Source organism: Chiloscyllium plagiosum, unplaced genomic scaffold (genome assembly GCF_037043375.1).
Source record: "Chiloscyllium plagiosum isolate Xiang-an unplaced genomic scaffold, Cpla_swu_hap1 HiC_scaffold_5, whole genome shotgun sequence".
Classification (NCBI taxonomy): Eukaryota; Metazoa; Chordata; class Chondrichthyes; order Orectolobiformes; family Hemiscylliidae; genus Chiloscyllium; species Chiloscyllium plagiosum.
Genome location: NW_028270143.1, coordinates 20916343 through 20934363, shown reverse-complemented (window position 1 = coordinate 20934363; position 18021 = coordinate 20916343). Strand labels below are relative to the sequence as shown.

General features: G+C 41.0%; 1 protein-coding gene across 2 annotated transcripts in view; it reads left to right on the top strand.

The window, feature by feature from the left end:
- The window catches only part of LOC122549740 (progressive ankylosis protein homolog B-like), a 117723-nt gene extending 101078 nt beyond the window's left edge, over nucleotides 1-16645 (top strand). The window contains exons 11-12 of one of the 2 annotated variants that reach the window (XM_043689673.2): nucleotides 1349-1448; nucleotides 14251-16645. In XM_043689673.2, the coding sequence (XP_043545608.1) occupies nucleotides 1349-1448; nucleotides 14251-14364 (214 nt within the window). In that variant the 3' untranslated portion in view covers nucleotides 14365-16645. The remainder of the gene's footprint in view (nucleotides 1-1348; nucleotides 1449-14250) is intronic. The other variant, XM_043689675.2, reaches the window with a different exon arrangement.
- Nucleotides 16646-18021: the final 1376 nt, after the last annotated feature.

Sequence of the window (18021 nt, the reverse complement as noted above, 5' to 3'; positions counted from 1 at the left end):
AAGTAATACACTTTGGCAGAAAAATAATTTAGAAAGTTAATACTAAAGGAGTGCAGCATTGTCAGATGTGTCATTGGATGGAATGTTAAAACTAAGGTCTGGTGGACATGAAACAGTATTAAACCATGTTTTCTAATGATTATTTTCATCAATAATTATCCCTCAACAAGTATTGCTAAAACAGATCTGATTATTGTCATTTTTGCTGTATGTCAGACATTGCCAATTGTGGGAGTTACGTGTGCAATGTTGGTTGCCAATGTATCTATATTTGGGTAGGTAACATGTTGGCACGTATTAAAGATTGGTTGTAAAATAGAAGCAGAGAGTAGGAACAAATGCATCTTTTTCAGGCCAGCAGGCTGTCATAGGTGGTGTACCACTGTGTTGGTGCATGGACTTCAACTCCTAAACTCTTCATTAGTAAAGAATTAAGTTTAAATTAATAGTTCACAGGATAATGGTGTAATTTTGAGAGTTATTTTACTTCTGCAAAATGAAGTCTATTCTCAGTGACCAAATAATCTCCTGTACACCAAAATTATTATAGTGTCATAGAAACAGGCTCTTTGGTCCAACTCATCCATGCCTACCAGATATCCTAGATAGATCTAGTCCCATTTGTCAGCATTTGGCCCATATCCCTTCAAACCCTTCCTAATCATATGCCATACAGATGCATTTAAAATGTTGTAATTGTACCAGCCTCTACCACTACTTCTGCCAGCTCATTTCATTCATGCAGCACCATGTGTGTGAAAACGTTGCCCCTTGGGTCCCTTTTCCCCCCCTCATCTTAAACCTGTGCCCTCTAGTTTTGGACTCACTCACCCATCCCAGGGAAAATACTTTGTCTGTTTATCCTATCATTGCCCTTCATGATTTTATAAACCTCTATAAGGTCACCCCTCAGCCTCCGACGCTCCAGGGAAAACAGCCCCAGCCTATTCACCCTCTCCCTATAGCTCAAATCCTCCAACCCTGGCAACATCCTTGTAAATCTTTTCTGAACCCTTTCAGGCTTCACAACGTCCTTCCTATAGCACAGAGACCAATATTGCACCCAACACTACAAAAGAGGCCTAACTAATTCCTATTTAGCCACAACATGACCTCCCAACTCCTATGCTCAATGCAACTAGAGGAGATGTCATCCTCTACAAGTCTCTACTGAAGCATTCAGTAGAAAATAAGATAGATGATTAGCAAATATGATCATGTAACCTACTTAATAAACTGAGATCAAGTATTTGCATAGTTTTGCATGTTGTACAATGAAATTCTGAATTGTTTACTTTTTCAGTAATGACATTGTATCTACTTATAAAAGCATCTCTGTATTTCTCAGGATCCATGGAGCAGCTTTAGGTGTTGGTTCACTCCTGGCTGGTTTTCTGGGAGAGTCGGCCATGGTAGCAATAGCATCTTGTTATGTTTATCGTAAAGAGGTAAACGTTTTTCCTCCAGCTGTTTTAATGGGTTTTATTTTGTTGCATTTGTACATGTAACAGAAAGTTGTCTGTGCAGTTGTGCCCTTCAGATGTCGTGTCAGTCAATACAGCTTTTGAAAGAGAATTAGAGAGATCATTTTAAATTCTTCATGTGTAAAACAAAGTGACTGCAAAGGACTTCAATGAGAAAGAATTATTATTTGCCTCGGTCTGGCAATTAAAAATTTGAAAGAGAGGAACATGTATGTGAACCTTTGATCCTACCTCACTGTTGAGGAAAATTACAGGTGAGCAGCAATGCAGTCCAAATCCTTCACTTTCGATCCCTCCATTCATGTGATAACCGAAGGTTTATTATTGCCTGCTTTGAGAATGTCCAGAAACTAAAATCTGTAATCTCGGTGAGTCAGCCAAGAGTTTCTATAGATATTTAAAAGTAGAAAAATTTTAACAATGTGGATGTAGGTTCTATAGGAATTGAATCTGAGAAATTAATTTTGGAAAATAAGAGGCTGACTAATGATAAACTGGTATTTTGCATCACTATAAAGTATAGTATTCACTATAAAGAATACAAAGAACGTCACAAAATTAGCTGCAAATCAAGAACTGAAAGAGAGGGAGGAACTCGAGAAACTTACAGGGTTGTACTGAGCAAACTGTTGGAGTTGCAGGCTGACGTCTCCAAATCCCAATGGACTTCACCCTAGGGTTTGAAAAGAAATAGCTAGTGGGGTAGTTGAAGCACTGGGTTTGATTTTCCAAAATTCCCTCAATTCGGGGAAGAATCCATCGAGTACAAGTTAGTGAACTCCCCCATTCAAAATGAGAGGGAGACAGAAGCCAGGAAACTACAAGTCAGCCAGCTTAACATCACAATGTTGAAAAGCCATTTGGATAGAGCCATGAATGGGAAAGGTTTGAAGGGATGTGGGTCATGAGCAGGCAGGTGGGGCTAGTTTAGTTTGGGATTATGTTCTGTATGCACTAGTTGGATCAAAGGGTCTGTTTCTGTGCTGAATAACTCTGTGATGTTAGAAGCAATGATTAAAGAAACAATAGCAAGGAACTTGGAAAATTTAATGTGATCAGGCAGAGTGAATGTGGTATTTTGAAAGGAAATCGTGAAGAAAATAAAATGCAATCCATAAAGGCAAACCAGTAAATTCTGTTGGATTTCCAGGAAGCATTTGATGAGATGCCACACCAAAGATTATTGTGCAAAATGAAAACTCATGTTAACATATTGGAATAGATAGATTAGCTGGCTAACATCAAACAGAAAGCAATGATGAATAGTTGACAAGATATAATAAGTAGTGTGCCATAGTGGATCAGTATTGGGGCTTCAACTTTTACAATCTTAGACAAATGACTTGGATGAAGGGACCAAAGTTGTGGATGCTAAATTTGCTGATGATAAAATGATTACAAGGAAAGTGTTGTGAAGAGGACGTAAGGAGGCTGCCAAAGCATAGGTTAAGTGAGAGGCAGAGAATCTGTTTCAAGGAGAATATTGTGGGAAAATGTGTAATTATTCTCTCTTGCAGGAAGAAGCCATATTATCTAAATGGTGGGAAATTGCAGAGCTCTGAGATGCAGAAGGATCTGAGTGTCCTGGTGAATTATTTGCAAACAGTTAGCAGCAGGTACAGCAAGTAATTAAGAAAGTTAATAAAATGTTGTTTATTGCAAGAGTCATTAGGCACATATCTAGTCAGGTTATACAAATTAGTGAGGTCGCATCTGAATTATTGTACTGTGTATGGCATTGGTCTGGTTGTTCAAGGAAAGGTATAAATGTGTTGGAGGTAGTTCAGAGCATGTTTACAAGACTAATACTTGGAAAAAGTATGTTGTCTTATCAGGGACAGTTGGTCAGTCTAGGCTTGTATATGCTGGGTAAGATGTAATTTTAGCAGTAGTCAGGATGTGGGGAAGAAAATAAATCAGAAGATAGAAAAGGCATGTCAGAAAGGCACTATTACAGTAACCATTTGGACTTGAATGTGCAGGTGGACTGGGTTGGTAGCAGATCCTAAAAAAAAAAAGGAATTTGTAGAATGTCTACAGGATTTTTTTTGGAGTAGCTTGTGGTAGAGCTCACCAGGGAATGGGCAAATCTGGATTTGGTGATGTGTAATGAGGCAGACTTTATTAGGAAGCTTATGGTGAGGAGCCCATAGGGAGCAGTGGCCATAGAATCTTAGAATTCACCCTGCCGCTTAAGAGGGAGAAGCTGGAATCAGATGTAACCGTATTACAATTGAGTAAAGGTAATTAGAAAGAAGTGAGGGAGTTGCTGATTGCTTAGAGAGTTGATTGGAAGGGAAGCCCAATAGGGAAGATGGTGATGCATCCGTGACAGGAATTTCTGGGGGTAATTCAGGAGGCAGAACAAAAATACATCCCAAAGAAAAAGAAAACCGATACAGGGGAGCACAAGGAAAGTCAGGGACAGCCTAAAAGCAAAAGCATACAATGTGATGAACAATCGTAGGAATCCAGACGATTGGGAAACCTTTAAAAACTAGCAAATGACAATTAATGAAGTGTGAGTGTAAGCTAGCTAGTAATATAAAAGATGATTGCAAGAGTTATTTTAGATATGTAAAAGGTAAGAGACAGGCAAAAGTGGACATTGGACCACTGGAAAATAAGGCTGGAGAAGTAGTATGGGGAACAAAGAAATAGCGGAGGAACTAAACAGATACTTCGCATCAGTCTTTGTGATGGAAGACACCAATAGTAAATGTGACTCAGAAGAATCAGGGAGCTGAGGTGATGTAGTAGCCGTCACTAATGAGAAGATGCTGGGGAAGCTGAAAGGTTATCTGGTCTGGATAATTACCTGGACCAGGTGGATCACTCTCCAAAGTCTGAAGGCAACAGCTGAGGAGATTGTGTGAGCATTGGTAATGTTCTTTCAGGAATCAAGGAGTCAGGGAGGGTCCCAGAGGGCTGGAAAATAGCTGATGTAACACCCCTTTTAAAATACGAGACAGGCAGTGGAATGGTTAGCCTGACCTCAGTCATTGGTAAGATTTTACAGTTCATTATTAAAGATGAGATTACAGAGTACTTGGGCGTGCATGGTGAAATTGGGTGGAGTTAGCATGGCTTCACCAAGGGGAGATCATGTCTGACAAATCTGTTAAAAATTCGTTTGGGGGGGGGGGAAGAGCATTTTAGGCAAAGGAGAGCTGGTAGATATGACGTGTTTGGATTTCCAAAAGGCCTTTGACAAGGTGCTGCACAGAGGGTGTTAAATAAGAGTCCATAACAAGATACTAGCTTGGATAGAGGATTGACTGACTGGCAGAAGGCGGAGAGTGGGCGTAATGCGTAGGATGGAAGGCAGTGGCTAATGGAGTTCTGCAGAGGTCAGAGTCGGGACGACAACTATTTACGTCATACCTTAATGATCTAGATTAAGGAACTGCAAGCATTGTTACTAAGTTTGCAGGTGGCACAAAGATCGGTGGAGGGACAGGTAGTGTCAAGGAATTGGAGCAGCTGCAGAAGGACATGGACAGACTAGCAGAGTGGGCAAAGAAGTGAGCAAATAAAATACAATGTGGGAAAGTGTGAGATCAAGTGTTTTACTAGGAAGGATAGAAACATAGACTATTTTCTAAATGGGGCAAGGCTTCAGAAAACTGAAGCACAAAGGGACTTAGGAGCCATAGTTCATGATTCTCTTCAGATTAACATGCATTTGACAGTTAGAAAATGTGAAGGACCAGACCAAACCCCCTTCAGATATATCAGAGATATTCTAGGGTCTAACTTTTTTATCTTATTTAAAGGCAAGTGGAAGGTGTTGTGTTTCAAATGTAATTTGATTGGCTACACTACTAGGCTTTAAGCAAAGCACACTTTATTCTTATTGTACAGTTAAAGTACAAATACAAGGAAGAAGAATTAATATAAGTTTAACTCTTGGAAAACTTAATAGATTATTTATCTGCTAAACAGCAACAGTTGGCAAGTCACGTTCAGTAAAATGGATTGTCTCATGTGCAATTTCACAGCATAGAGAGAGAGAACTCTAGCTTTTTGCTGTGATTAGAGAGAGATATGGCTTTCACAGCCAACTTCAAATCCAAAGACTACTGAAAGTTAAACTAAAACCCCAGTTCTGTGGGAGCCTGACTACACCCATTCATGCTGCTTCTCTTGTTCCAACTTTTTAAAGAAAAATCCATGGCCTCTCAGCTGTTGACTTTATTGGCTTCAGATAGACAGCTCGGCACCTCTGTGTTAAAACCTCTCTTCAAAAAAAAATGCAGGACAAAATACACCTCTTAAAAGCCATAGATTTGTCACAGGGCAAATGAAATGTTAGCAATCATTTCAAAAGGGTAGAATATAATAGCTGAAATGTACTACTGAAACTGTATAAGGCTCTGGTCAGACCACATTTGAAATATTGTGAGCATTTTTGGGCCCTGTATCTGAGGAAGGATGTGGGGGGCTTCAGAGCATCCAGAGGAGCTTTACAAAAATGATTCTTCATTTGTCATATGAAGTGCAGTTAAGGATTCTGGGCCTATACTCAAAGTTTAGAAGGATAAGGGTGTACCTCATTGAAACTTACAGAATACTGAGAGGCCTGGATAGGGAAGACATGGAGAAGATGTTTCCACTAGTCGGAGAGATTAGGACCCGAAGGCACAGCCTCAGATTGAAGGACAGGGATGAGGAGCAATTTCTTCAGTCATAATGGTCACCGCATTATAAGAAGAATGTGGAAGCATTGGGAAGGGTTCAGAGGAGATTTACTAGGATGTTGCCTGGTATGGAGGGAAGGCCTTGCAAGAAAAGGCTGAGGGACTTGAGGCTGTTTTCATTAGAAAGAAGGTGAAGAGGTGACTTAATTGAGACATATCACATAATCAGAGGGTTAGATAGGATGGACAGTGAGAGCCTTCTTCCTCTGATTGTGATGGCTAGTATGAGGGGACATAGCTTTAAATTTGAGGGGTGGTAGATATAGGACCAAGGTCAGAGGTAGTTTCTTTACTCAATAGTAGGGACGTAGAACAACCTGCCTGCAACAGTAATAGACTCACCAAATGTAAGAGCAATTAAATGGTAATTGGATAGACATATGGATGAGAGTGGAATAGTGTAGGTTAGATGGGCTTCAGATTAGTTTCACAGGTCGACGCAACATTGAGGGCTGAAGGGCCTGTGCTGCGCTGCAATGTTCTGTCTCAAAGATGGTTAATCTATGGAGCTCAATTCCACAGAAGGCTGTGGAGGCCAAATAATTGAGTGTATTTAAGGTAAAGATAGATAAGTTCTTGATTAGTAAGAGATCAAGGATTACAGGGATAAGGTAGGAAAATGGGCTTGAGAAACATCAGCTATGATTGAATGATGGAGCCGACTCGATGGGCCAAATGGCCTAATTCTGCTCCTGTATTTTATGATCTTGTGGATTAAGGGAGCAGTAGAGCATTGTCTAAAAGTTGGAGCCAGATCTTTCAGAAGTAAAATTCAGAAAGACAAACTCTATAAGGATGATATTATTTAGAACTCTTTATCAATGGTAATATATGCTAATTTATTATAAATTTTAAAGTTGCGATTGATAGAATTTAGTTACCCAGGAATATGAAGGGACTTGAGTAATGGCTAGTCTACAGAGTTAGGTTGCAGATCAGCCAGCGATAGGGTGTCATTGAGTGTTAAACAGACACCAGAGTCTAAATAGCCTTCTCCTATTGTGATTCTATGGGAGAGTAAGAGTTGAAGTGAAACATACCTTTTAATTTGTTTAGCTCTCCAGCAATGGTTCAACTCTGAAAGAATTAGACTTCTCACTACTTTATTTTCAGTGTTGGAGGCTTCTTGGCACTTATTAAAATGCATTAAGCTGCTAAAAATATACTCACATTGGAATGGGTCGCATTACAAGTGACTTTCTCTGACAAAATTTGTTTGTTCAGCAGCTGTGGGCCAAAGTCACCATTTAATTAAGTCATCCACCACTAATTACCCAGAGAGCAGTTCAGAGTCACCAACATTGGTGTGGATCTGGAGGCAAATGTAGGCCGAATCCGATAAGGATGGCAGAATCCCTTCCCTCAAGGTCATTAGTGAACAATATGGGTTTTTATAGCAAACGAGGTTGGTTACATGACTGGTGTAGATGATTTTTAATTTAGTTTTTATGTAATTCAAATTTCACTATCTGTCATGGTGGGAGTTCAATTCATGTACCTGGAACATTAACTTGGGGTTCTACATTAACTAGTCCATTGACAAAAAAATGGACTGAGGAAAGCTGGGGGTGGAGAGCACAAAAAAGTCTTGGTGGGAAGGATTAGGGAAAACCCAAAGGCATTCTAGACTTTCATGAGGATTAAGAGAATGATCAGAGAGAGGGTAGGGCCGATCAAGGAGTGTGGAGGGAACTTGTGTCTGGAGTCTGAAGAGGTAGGGGAGGTCGTAAATAATTTTTATTTATTTATTTATTTTCTTCAGTATTCCCCAGAAAGAGGACCCTGTTAATAGTGAGAACACTGTGGACTAGGTTAACTGGACATTCTGGGAAGCATAAAGATAGGTAAGTCCCCAGGGCTGGACCAGATCTGTCCAAGGTTACTACAGGAAGTGAGAAATGAGATTGCTGCACCTCTGGTGATGATCTTGGCATCCTCACTCTCCACAGTAGTAATACCTGCTGATTGGAGGGAGGCAAATGTTGTTCCTCTGTTCAAGAAAGGGAATAGGGAAATCCCTGGGAATTACAGACCAGTCAGTCTTGCGTCTATGGTAAGCAAGGTACTGCAAAGGATTCAGAGAGAGTGGATTTATGACTATTTGGAACAACATAGCTTGATAGTCAGTATGGCTTTGTGAGGGGCCTTAGAAAGGCCTTTGTGCCTCAGAAGTCTTATTGAGTTCTTTGAGGATGTGATGAGACAAGTTGCTGATAGTTGAGCAGTGGATGTAATTTATATGGATTTCATTAAAGCATTTGATAAGGTTCCCCATGGTTTGCTCATCCAGAAAGTCAGGTATGGGATACAGGGAAATTTGGCAGTCTGGATTCAGAATTGGCTGGCCACAAGACAGCAAGTGGTAGTGGATGGAAAATATTCAGCCTGGTGACTTGTGTCATTCAGGGATCTGTTCTTGGGCTTCTGCTCTTTGTAGTTTTTATAAGTGACTTGGATGAAGAAGTGGAAGGATAGGTTAGTAAGTTTGCAGATGACACAAAGGTCGGTGGTGGTATAGGTAGTGTAGAAGGCTATTGCAGGCTACAACAAGACATTGAGAAGCTGCAGAGCTGGGCTGAGAAGTGGCAGATGGATAAATGTGAAGTGATTCATTTTGGAAGGTCGAATTTGAATGCTGAATACAGGGTTAAAGACAGGATTCTTGGAAATGCAGAGGAACAGCAGGAACTTGGGTTCCACATTCATAGATCTCTGAGTTGCCACGTAGGGTTATTAAGAAGGCATATGGTGTTTTGGCTTTCGATAGAGGGGCATTAAATTTAAGAGCCGCGAGGTTTTGCTGTAGCTCTCTAATACCCTGGTTAGGCCATACTTGGAATATTGTGTCCAATTCTGGAAACCTCATTATATAAAGGATGTAGATGCTTTAGAGAGTGCAGAGGAAAGATTGGGGGATGAGTGTGATGTCGGAGTGCTCATGAGGAGCCGGTGCTGATGGCTTTTGCTGCTTCTCTGAATGAATCAACTTGAAGCTCGGGTCTGGTGTGTGAAGGTGTTTCTTGGGGGTGGATGGGGGGGAGGGAGTCTATAGGTGCCAGGGTTTGGCTGTTGGTGGTTAGAGAAGACAGTTGTGCCCAGTCTGGGCGAGGGGGTGGAGAGGTGGATTGGGGTGGGAGAGAGCTGCCTCAGTTTGGGGCTGTGCTCTTTGCAGCGAGGCATCATCTCTCGGCTCCCATCCCCACAGTCTGGGCCGTTCAGTTTTAGCCATTTATTTATTTTTCTGAGTCTCCGCACATATTGAAATGAATCCTCCAGGAGGATGTGAGTAGGAAGCCGGGACTGACTGGGATAACGGCCAGAGTGGGGAGGGGAGATGCCACTGCTCTGGCCGTCGCCACCGTCGGCGAAATGGTGTCTGCGGTCAGTGCTGGTGCCAGGAATGATCCAGAGTATGGCGAGGACAGCAGGAGGAGGCTGCAGCTCTGGACTCTGCTGCTGCAGTGCTGATGGTGAGGAGGGGAGAGCTTATTGGCAGCACGGTGATTAGCACTGCTGCCTAACCTTCCTGATGAAGGGCTTTTGCCCAAAACATCAATTCTCCTGTTCCTCGGGTGCTGCCTGACCTGCTGTGCTTTTCCAGCGCCACTCTAATCTTGACTGCTGCCTCACAGCACCAGGTTTGATTCCCGCCTAGGGGAAACTATCTGTGTGGAGTTTGCATATTCTCCCCGTGTCTGCATGGTTTCCTCCGGGTGCTCTGGTTTCCTCCCACAATCCAAAGATGTGCAGGTCAGGTGAATCGGCCATGTTAAATCGCCCATACTGTTAAGTGCATTAGTCAGGTGTAAATAGGAGGAAGCAGAATGGGTCTGGTTGGATTGCTCTTCAGGGGGTCGGTGTAGGGAATCTGATCTAATCAGGAGATGCTGCCTAGGTTATAGGGCTTGCCTTATGAAGAAAGGTTGAGTGAGCTGGGGCTTTTCACAGTGGAGAGAAGAAGGAAGAGAGTTGACTTGATAAAGGTGTACAAGGTAATGAGTTATTTAGTCATTGAAATGTACGGCATGGAAACAGACTCTTTGGTTCATGCTGACCAGATATCCCAACCCAATCTAGTCCCAGCTGCCAGCACCCAGCCCATATCCCTCCAAACCCTTCCTATTCGTATACCCATCCAAATGCCTTTTAAATTGTACTAGCCTCCACCACTTCCTCTGGCAGCTCATTCCATGCATGTACCATCCTCTGTGTGAAAACGTTACCCCTTTAGGACTCTTTTATATCTTTCCCCTCTCACCCTAAACCAATGCCCTCTAGTTCTGGACTCTTCCACCCCAGGAAAAAGACTTTGTCTATTTACCCTATCCATGACCTTCATGATTTTAGAAGCCTCTAAAAGGTCACCCCTCAGTCTCTGACCCTCCAGGGAAAACACCCCCAGCCTATTCAACCCCTCCCTCTAGCTCAAATCCTCCAACATCCTTGTACGTCTTTTCTGAACCCTTTCAAGTTTCACAACATCCTTTCGATAGGAAGGAGACTAGAATTGCATGCAATATTCCAACAGTGGCCTAACCAATGTCCTATACAGCCACAACATGACCTCCCAACTCCTGTACTAAATACTCTGACCAATAAAGGAAAGCATGCCAAATGCCGCCTTCACTATCATATTTACCCGCAACTCCACTTGCAAGGAGCTATGAACCTGTACTCCAATGTCTCTTTGCTCAGCAACACTCCTGAGGACCTTACCATTAAGTGTATAAGTCCTACTATGTTTATCAAATGCAGCACCTTGCATTTATCTAAATTAAACTCCATCTGCCACTCCTCAGCCCATTGGCCCATCTGATCAAGATCCCATTGTAATCTTCTTCGCTGTCCACTACACCTCCAATTTTGGTGTCATCTGCAAATTTACTAACTATACCTCCTTATACTCGCATCCAAATCATTTACATAAATAATGAAAAGTAGTGTACCCAGCACCTATCCTTGCAGCACTCCATTGGTCATAGGCCTCCAGTCTGAAAAACAACCCTCCACCACCACCCTCTGTCTTCTACCTTTGAGCCAGTTCTGTATCCAACTGGCTAGTTCTTCCTGTATTCCATGAGATCTAACCTTGCTCACCAGTCTCCCATGGGGAATCTTGTTGAACGCCTTACTGAAGTCCATATAGATCATGTCCACTGCTCTGCCCTCATCAATCCTCTTTGTTACTTCTTCAAAAAACTCAAATCAAGTTTTGTGAGACATGATTTCCCATGTTGACTATCCCTAATCAGTCCTTGCCTTTCCAAATACATGTATATCTTGTCCCTCAAGATTCCCTCCAATAACTTGCCCACCATTGACATCAGCCTCTCTGGTCTATAGTTCCCTGGCTTGTCCTTACCACCCTTCTTAAACAGTGGTACCACGTTAGCCAACGTCTAGTCTTCCGGCACCTCACCTGTGACTATCAATTATCCAAATATCTCAGCGAGGGGCCAGCAATCACTTTCCTAGCATCCCACAGAGTTCTAGGGTATAGAGAGACATAGAGCAGATAGCTAGAGACTTTTCCCCGCAGCAGAGATGGCTGTCATGAAGGGTCATAAGTTTAGGGTGATTGGAGGAAGGTATAGGGGAGATGTCAAAGGTAGCTTCTTTACACAGAGCGGTGCATGCGTGGAATGCACTGCCAGAGGTGGTAGTCAAGTCAAGAGACATTAGGGACATTTAAGTGACTGCTGGACGAGCACATGGACGGCAGTAAATTGAGGGGTGTGCAGGCTAGGTTGATGTGAGATTAAATGCTTGGCACAACACTGGGCCAAAGGGCATGTGATGTTCTGAATGGTTCTATTACCATTGTACTGCTACCTCCCCATGAACTGGTACTCATCGCATCACACCCTTCCATGTTAGTGTTGAGTTTCCCACGAGTACTTTTCGACCTAAGTTCCCGGAGAACCAGAGCATTTCAGAAAGCATCTTTAAACAGATGAGGTGATTCTGATTTAATTTTTGTTCATATTTTCTAGGGTTTTCTTGTGAATTCAGTAGGTGCATTGTTTTGTTCTTCTCCTCTGTGGAAATCACTAGCTGGTCATTAGGTATGCACATGACCCAAGACCACAGTAAGCAAGGGTAAAGATGTGGAGCTGGAAGAATTAACCTGCTGTTGTTTTTTTTTAAGAAAAATGAAAATACAGTTAAAACGACATACTGTAACACGACAATGAAATGCTCTGGGCGCCACATTTGAGCAAAGAATTGGCCAGGAGAAAGGCAGGACTGCAGATGCTGGAGATCAGAGCTGAAAATGTGTTGTTGGAAAAGCGCAGCAGGTCAGGCAGCATCCAAGGAGCAGGAGAATCGACGTTTCGGGCATGAGCATTCCTGAAGAAGGGCTCGTGCCCGAAACATTGAATCTCCTGCTCCTTGGATGCTGCCTGACCTGCTGCACTTTTCCAACAACACATTTTCAGCAAAGAATTGGCCACTCTTGTGCAGTTAAAGAGATCCTGATTGACATTACAGTACGTTTCTGAGGGGCTGAGATTTGAATGCAAATTTAAACCAAAATCCTATTTTCATGTATATTTTAATGGAAAAGTGTTTAAAAATATGCTTAGACTTCTGGTAAATATTTATTTAGAATATCTGGACAGTATGGATGAGTTGGACCAAAGAGTCTGTTTCTGAGCTGTATTTCTGTATGATTACAAATGAGTTATTGCATAATTGAGTAAGAAAGTCTAAATGAAAGATGTCTAGTGAAACATAACCTACTCTGAATTTTGGCTACACACTTTTGTATTTTTTGGATAGGGAAAATTAGGTATGCGTTTTCTTCTCATTGTGTTATCAGCTGTAATTGGTACCTTCCAACGCTTTGCTCCACAGAATTAGCCCGCAGACGTTTTCGACATGCTCCCAGTAACAAAACACTGGACTTTACTCCTAAGTTGGGGCCAGGGTGAAGCTGAGAGTGGAAAGACACAGAGCACAACTGCTCCTGCTCCAACTTCAGCTAGTCCTGGCATCTGGGTGGGTGTATGAATAGGAAGGGTTTGGAGGGATATGGGCTGGGTGCTGGCAGGTGGGACTAGACTGGGTTGGGATATCTGGTCGGCATGGACGGGTTGGGCCAAAGGGTCTGTTTCCATTCTGTACATCTCTATGACTAAAAGCCAAACCAAGGAAATGAAAATTAATGCTATAGGTGAGGCCTGTGAAATGAGGCCTATTCTCTTGACGCCATAACTGAGAAGGCACATTGTGCAGGTGGATAAGAGCTGAAGTATCAGTTCTACAGCCAAATTGTAAGCAACTAGTTTGTGCAAAATCAGCATTCACAATGTAGTACAGAAAAGTGGTCAAACATAGATGAACAAATGGATGTTGAAACTTTATTGCTGGAACAGCACAGCAGGTCAGGCAGCATCCAGGGAACAGGAGATTCGACGTTTCGGGCACAGGCCCTGAAGAAGGGCCTGTGCCCGAAACGTCGAATCTCCTGTTCCCTGGATGCTGCCTGACCTGCTGTGCTGTTCCAGCAATAAAGTTTCAACTTTGATCTCCAGCATCTGCAGACCTCACTTTCTCCTCGAACAAATGGATGCACTCACTGTATGGCAGGCTTCTAATAGTACCTGTGAATTAACGCTTGGGAGATTGAACTGCAAACAAAATCTAGTAAATCCGTCTGTTTGACTGAATTGGTTAGTTGAATAATGAAAACTGAGTGTTGCTGCAGACAGACAAGCTGCACAGTTTCCAATAAACAGACACAGGCCATTGGAATTGTGGTCCCCTGTGGTGCAGAGATTCAAGATGCAGTTCGTGCATCTCAATTCTATGTAATGATTTTCTGATCTTCACTATTCCAGTGTAACTGCATGCCAGCTATCTTTCCACATTTTGCCATAGGGTCAAGCCTTGACATCATCAATAAAACTATAAACTAAAATTCAGAACAAAAGGTCAAGTAAATCTTAGGCAGAGCCTTACTTTACCCAAGGCAGAAGATAAACAAGTACAAATGAAATCTGATGATTGGTATCAAATTGCCAAAATATAATCTGTACTGCCAAAATTATGTTTCCATACAGAAAACTAAGAGATCCCTGGATGAAGCAGCCGCTGAGGGAGAGGATTCAGCAATGAATTCTGCAGTAAACCCTGAGGAAACGTCTGAGGTAGTGGAGTTAGATGAAGATGAATGAGCAACCTATATACACTACAGGAATCGCTATGGTTCAACATCACAATATCAAACCACCCTTCACTTCTGCTATCATTCTTCATTTTGTTTTTTCCGGAAAGTGTCTGTCAATACCAAAACAGCTTCTGATTCGATTTATGAATTGCACCTTATCATCGAGCAGCCTCAGACAGGAAGAGACTACCTTGCATGCAATTCCATTTCAGCTAATATGTGGATGGAAGCAACTTCAAAAGAAAACATCCAGCAAGTCTTCCATAGTTAAGTTGGCTGACATCCTTCTATCCATGGTATAAGCAACACGTCAGAAACCAAAGCACCTTCCTCCTTTTGACTCTACTGGTTTTCCATTCATATTCTTTGATAGACTAAGGATGTATATTTGGATTTTTACTTTATTTAACTGCTTTAATAGTATTACATTGTGGGTTTTTTCATGTACACTTGCAGTTATGTTTCCAGTGACCTGTGTGATTTATTGCCATAATGTTGCTGCTTGAGAGGTGGAGTTCTGAAGACGCCAAGACCATAAAGGACACAATTTTGTAAAAATAAAATGGAAATTGAACATATCAAAATATTTTTTTACATATCCGAAGAGTTTGATATCCGTATATTGAGGAGACTGTTGTGCATGTGGTGGCAACTTGTAAGTAAAGCAGTAAACATAGGAAAATTAATACCGAAAAACATAGACCTGACTTGAATTTTATAAGCTCGTCATATTAAATAGCACGAGTGTACATTTACTTGAAAGAAGTGAGATTTTAAGATGGTGTGAAACTTGACAGCTTTAAGTGATGTGTTCAGAAATACTTTGTTAATCGCTTATAAACCAATGTGTTACACCATTTTGATACGTGTAATGATTTAGCATTGTATATTGTAAAGCAGTGGGTACAATGTAGTTCAAATGACTTCTGTATTTTCTTTCCATTGCGGCTTATTAGACAAGTGTTTATATGTTGGAGAATGGCCATTTATTACAATTACTGAATGTTGCAGCTCAGTGCTTGATTGGTGAGTTTCTGTGGAAGAGTAAAGCAGCATAGATTTGATTGGGTTGTACCAGTACCCTTTTACTGCATACAGCAACATGTAATTTTGCTGATACATGACATCAAGGACTCACGGTATCCTAACTATCAGCCAGGCTTTACTGGGAGACCAGGTTGAGGATATGCACAACCCATTTGCAAAGCTCCTAACTGCTTCTGATAATCTCCATCTCATTTTCTTCCTTCCCAGTTCTTGCTTAGCTGGGATTCATTTCGCAGACCACTGTTTTAATCCAATTCTTCCTTAGCTTTATTTGCTTCAAATTGGGTATGGAACCACAACAAAAAATTGTCTTTAATTTGTCACTAATACGGTAGTATAATTGAGAGGCCATATGGTGCAAAATGGGAATGCACTTTTTTCAGTTTGGGATAAAAGAGTACTATTGGGGTAGAGTAAATGAGGCTTTATTCTCTTGCTAGTTGTGCTACACTTGCCCAGAAAGTACTTGATTCAGATATTGGGTACACAAATGGGGAAAAGTCCAAATTTCAGCACTTACTACTTGAGCAGGATTTAGGAAATACCATTAAAACAAAATAATTTTTTTAAAATTTCATGATATCACGTTTTGTAAATTATCGTAACACTGAATGAAGTAAGCATTTTGCAACTGTTGAGAAGTTGATGTAATTTGGATGGAGAAACTGAAATTATTGTATCCTAACTCCAACCATTTGTTAAGGAACTTGCTTCTGCTGCAGCGTTTCAAAAGGCTTTGCTAAGAGTGTAACAAATGGTCAAGCTCGATTTTAAATTCCTAATAGTCAAGAGTTTCAGATATTCTCTACTGCATAGTTTTCAGAAAATAAAACCAGTCCTGGACCATTTTTTTTCTGTATTTAACCGTTGTATTTTTTAAATTATATTATTGCTAATTTGATCAATATTTCATGTAAAAAGGTGAAGGTAAATTAATGTATGTACTTGAGTGGAAACAGTCTATTATAACTAAACTGGTTATGCAACATGCTTTCAACTCAAATTTCACCAGGCCGTAAATTATTTTTTTAAAGTGCAAGTTTCCATTGATTATGTTTAAAGCAGTTAATGATATTTAATATGCAAGCATAATTTTAAAATGCCAAAAGTAGATTGTTCTTTCTAAATATATTGTATGTATATTTTTTCATGGTTTAATAGATTTGAATATTATTTTGGATCTTTGAGCTTGTGCCATTTTTTTTCAGTTGGCTACTCGATTAAAAAATTTTTCTCGTTGATTGATTGTTTTCAGAATGTTATATATGAAGATTGTGTGTCCATACAGTACTGCTAAAATCCAAATTTCAGTCAGACCTACCAGGAAATATGTAGCCAGAAAATATATGCCAATAGGCATCAATGCGGCAGGGGGGAAACAAATTAGGCATGTACTGTTGGAGGTGCCATACCATTTTCCTGACAACTGCTAGATTAGATTAGATTAGATTAGATTAGATTAGATTAGATTAGATTAGATTAGATTAGATTAGATTAGATTAGATTAGATTAATTGAATAGGAAATGATGGATACAGAGCATCAATCAGGATTTATAGTAGAGATTGGACATTCAGATAAAAAGGCACATCCTAGTGGTAAATCAGTTTGATAAGACAACCAATATCACCTGATCATTCCACTAGCATTGTCAATATTCCTTCCTTTCCCTCTAATATCACTCCACTATCACTCCTATCCAGGTCCCTAAGTCGAAGGTGCTGACAGTTCTGCCGTACCCAGTTATTCATGGTGACTACCACCATGGCTCATGGAGGTGGCTATGTCCTCTCATACTGGAGCTATGAAATGAGATATAACTTAGGTAGAAACCTCTGCCTTTCGCACTTGCCTGCATACACTTATTTCTGTCTGATGTTACACTGTTTGTCTCTGCATCTTCACGTCATTAATGGCAGAGTCCAGAGCTCATTATCTGTTGTCTAAGGCTATTAGCCTCAAATTTTAACTTGGAAATTCTGGAAGCGCTTCTCAAAAGGAAACAAATGTATGTGTCTGGAAGCAAACAATTCATCAGCTGTAGTTTTTAGTTCATTTTACCATCTAGAAGCACATAACATAGATCCAGGGGAAAACACAGTCTCTTATGTGTTAATATTTTTAACCAGTCTTAAGGTAATGAAACCCATTACCTTATGTGATAAACTACTACTTGCTATTCAACTACATTGCCTCTTCTACCAAAGACTAATTCACCATTTACGACTAGTAAATCCTGTAGACTAGTGTTACAAAAAAAATTGATAGCAGCAAAACTACCCAAATAAAATCCTATCAGAATCAAGTGCCAACTCTGGGCATCTCTTATATCAATCTATTGGGTTTAGCAAGAGTCTTTATTTCTCTGCTAACTGCAAGGGCTGTGTCAATGCTGTGCTCCCCAGAATGAGACACCAAGCCTACAGCAGATAGATGAAATGAATATCTCTCCAGTCATAGAGGAACAGCATTGATGGCTTTTTCTCTGAGTGTCCTAACCATCCTTCCTCAGATGTGATCTGAGGGGAAGTTAAAAATCAGCAGGGATGCAGGAGTTCCTCTTATTTGTCCTGGCTTGGCAGTGGACTCCAAGAGCTGCAGAGACAAAGATATTTTGA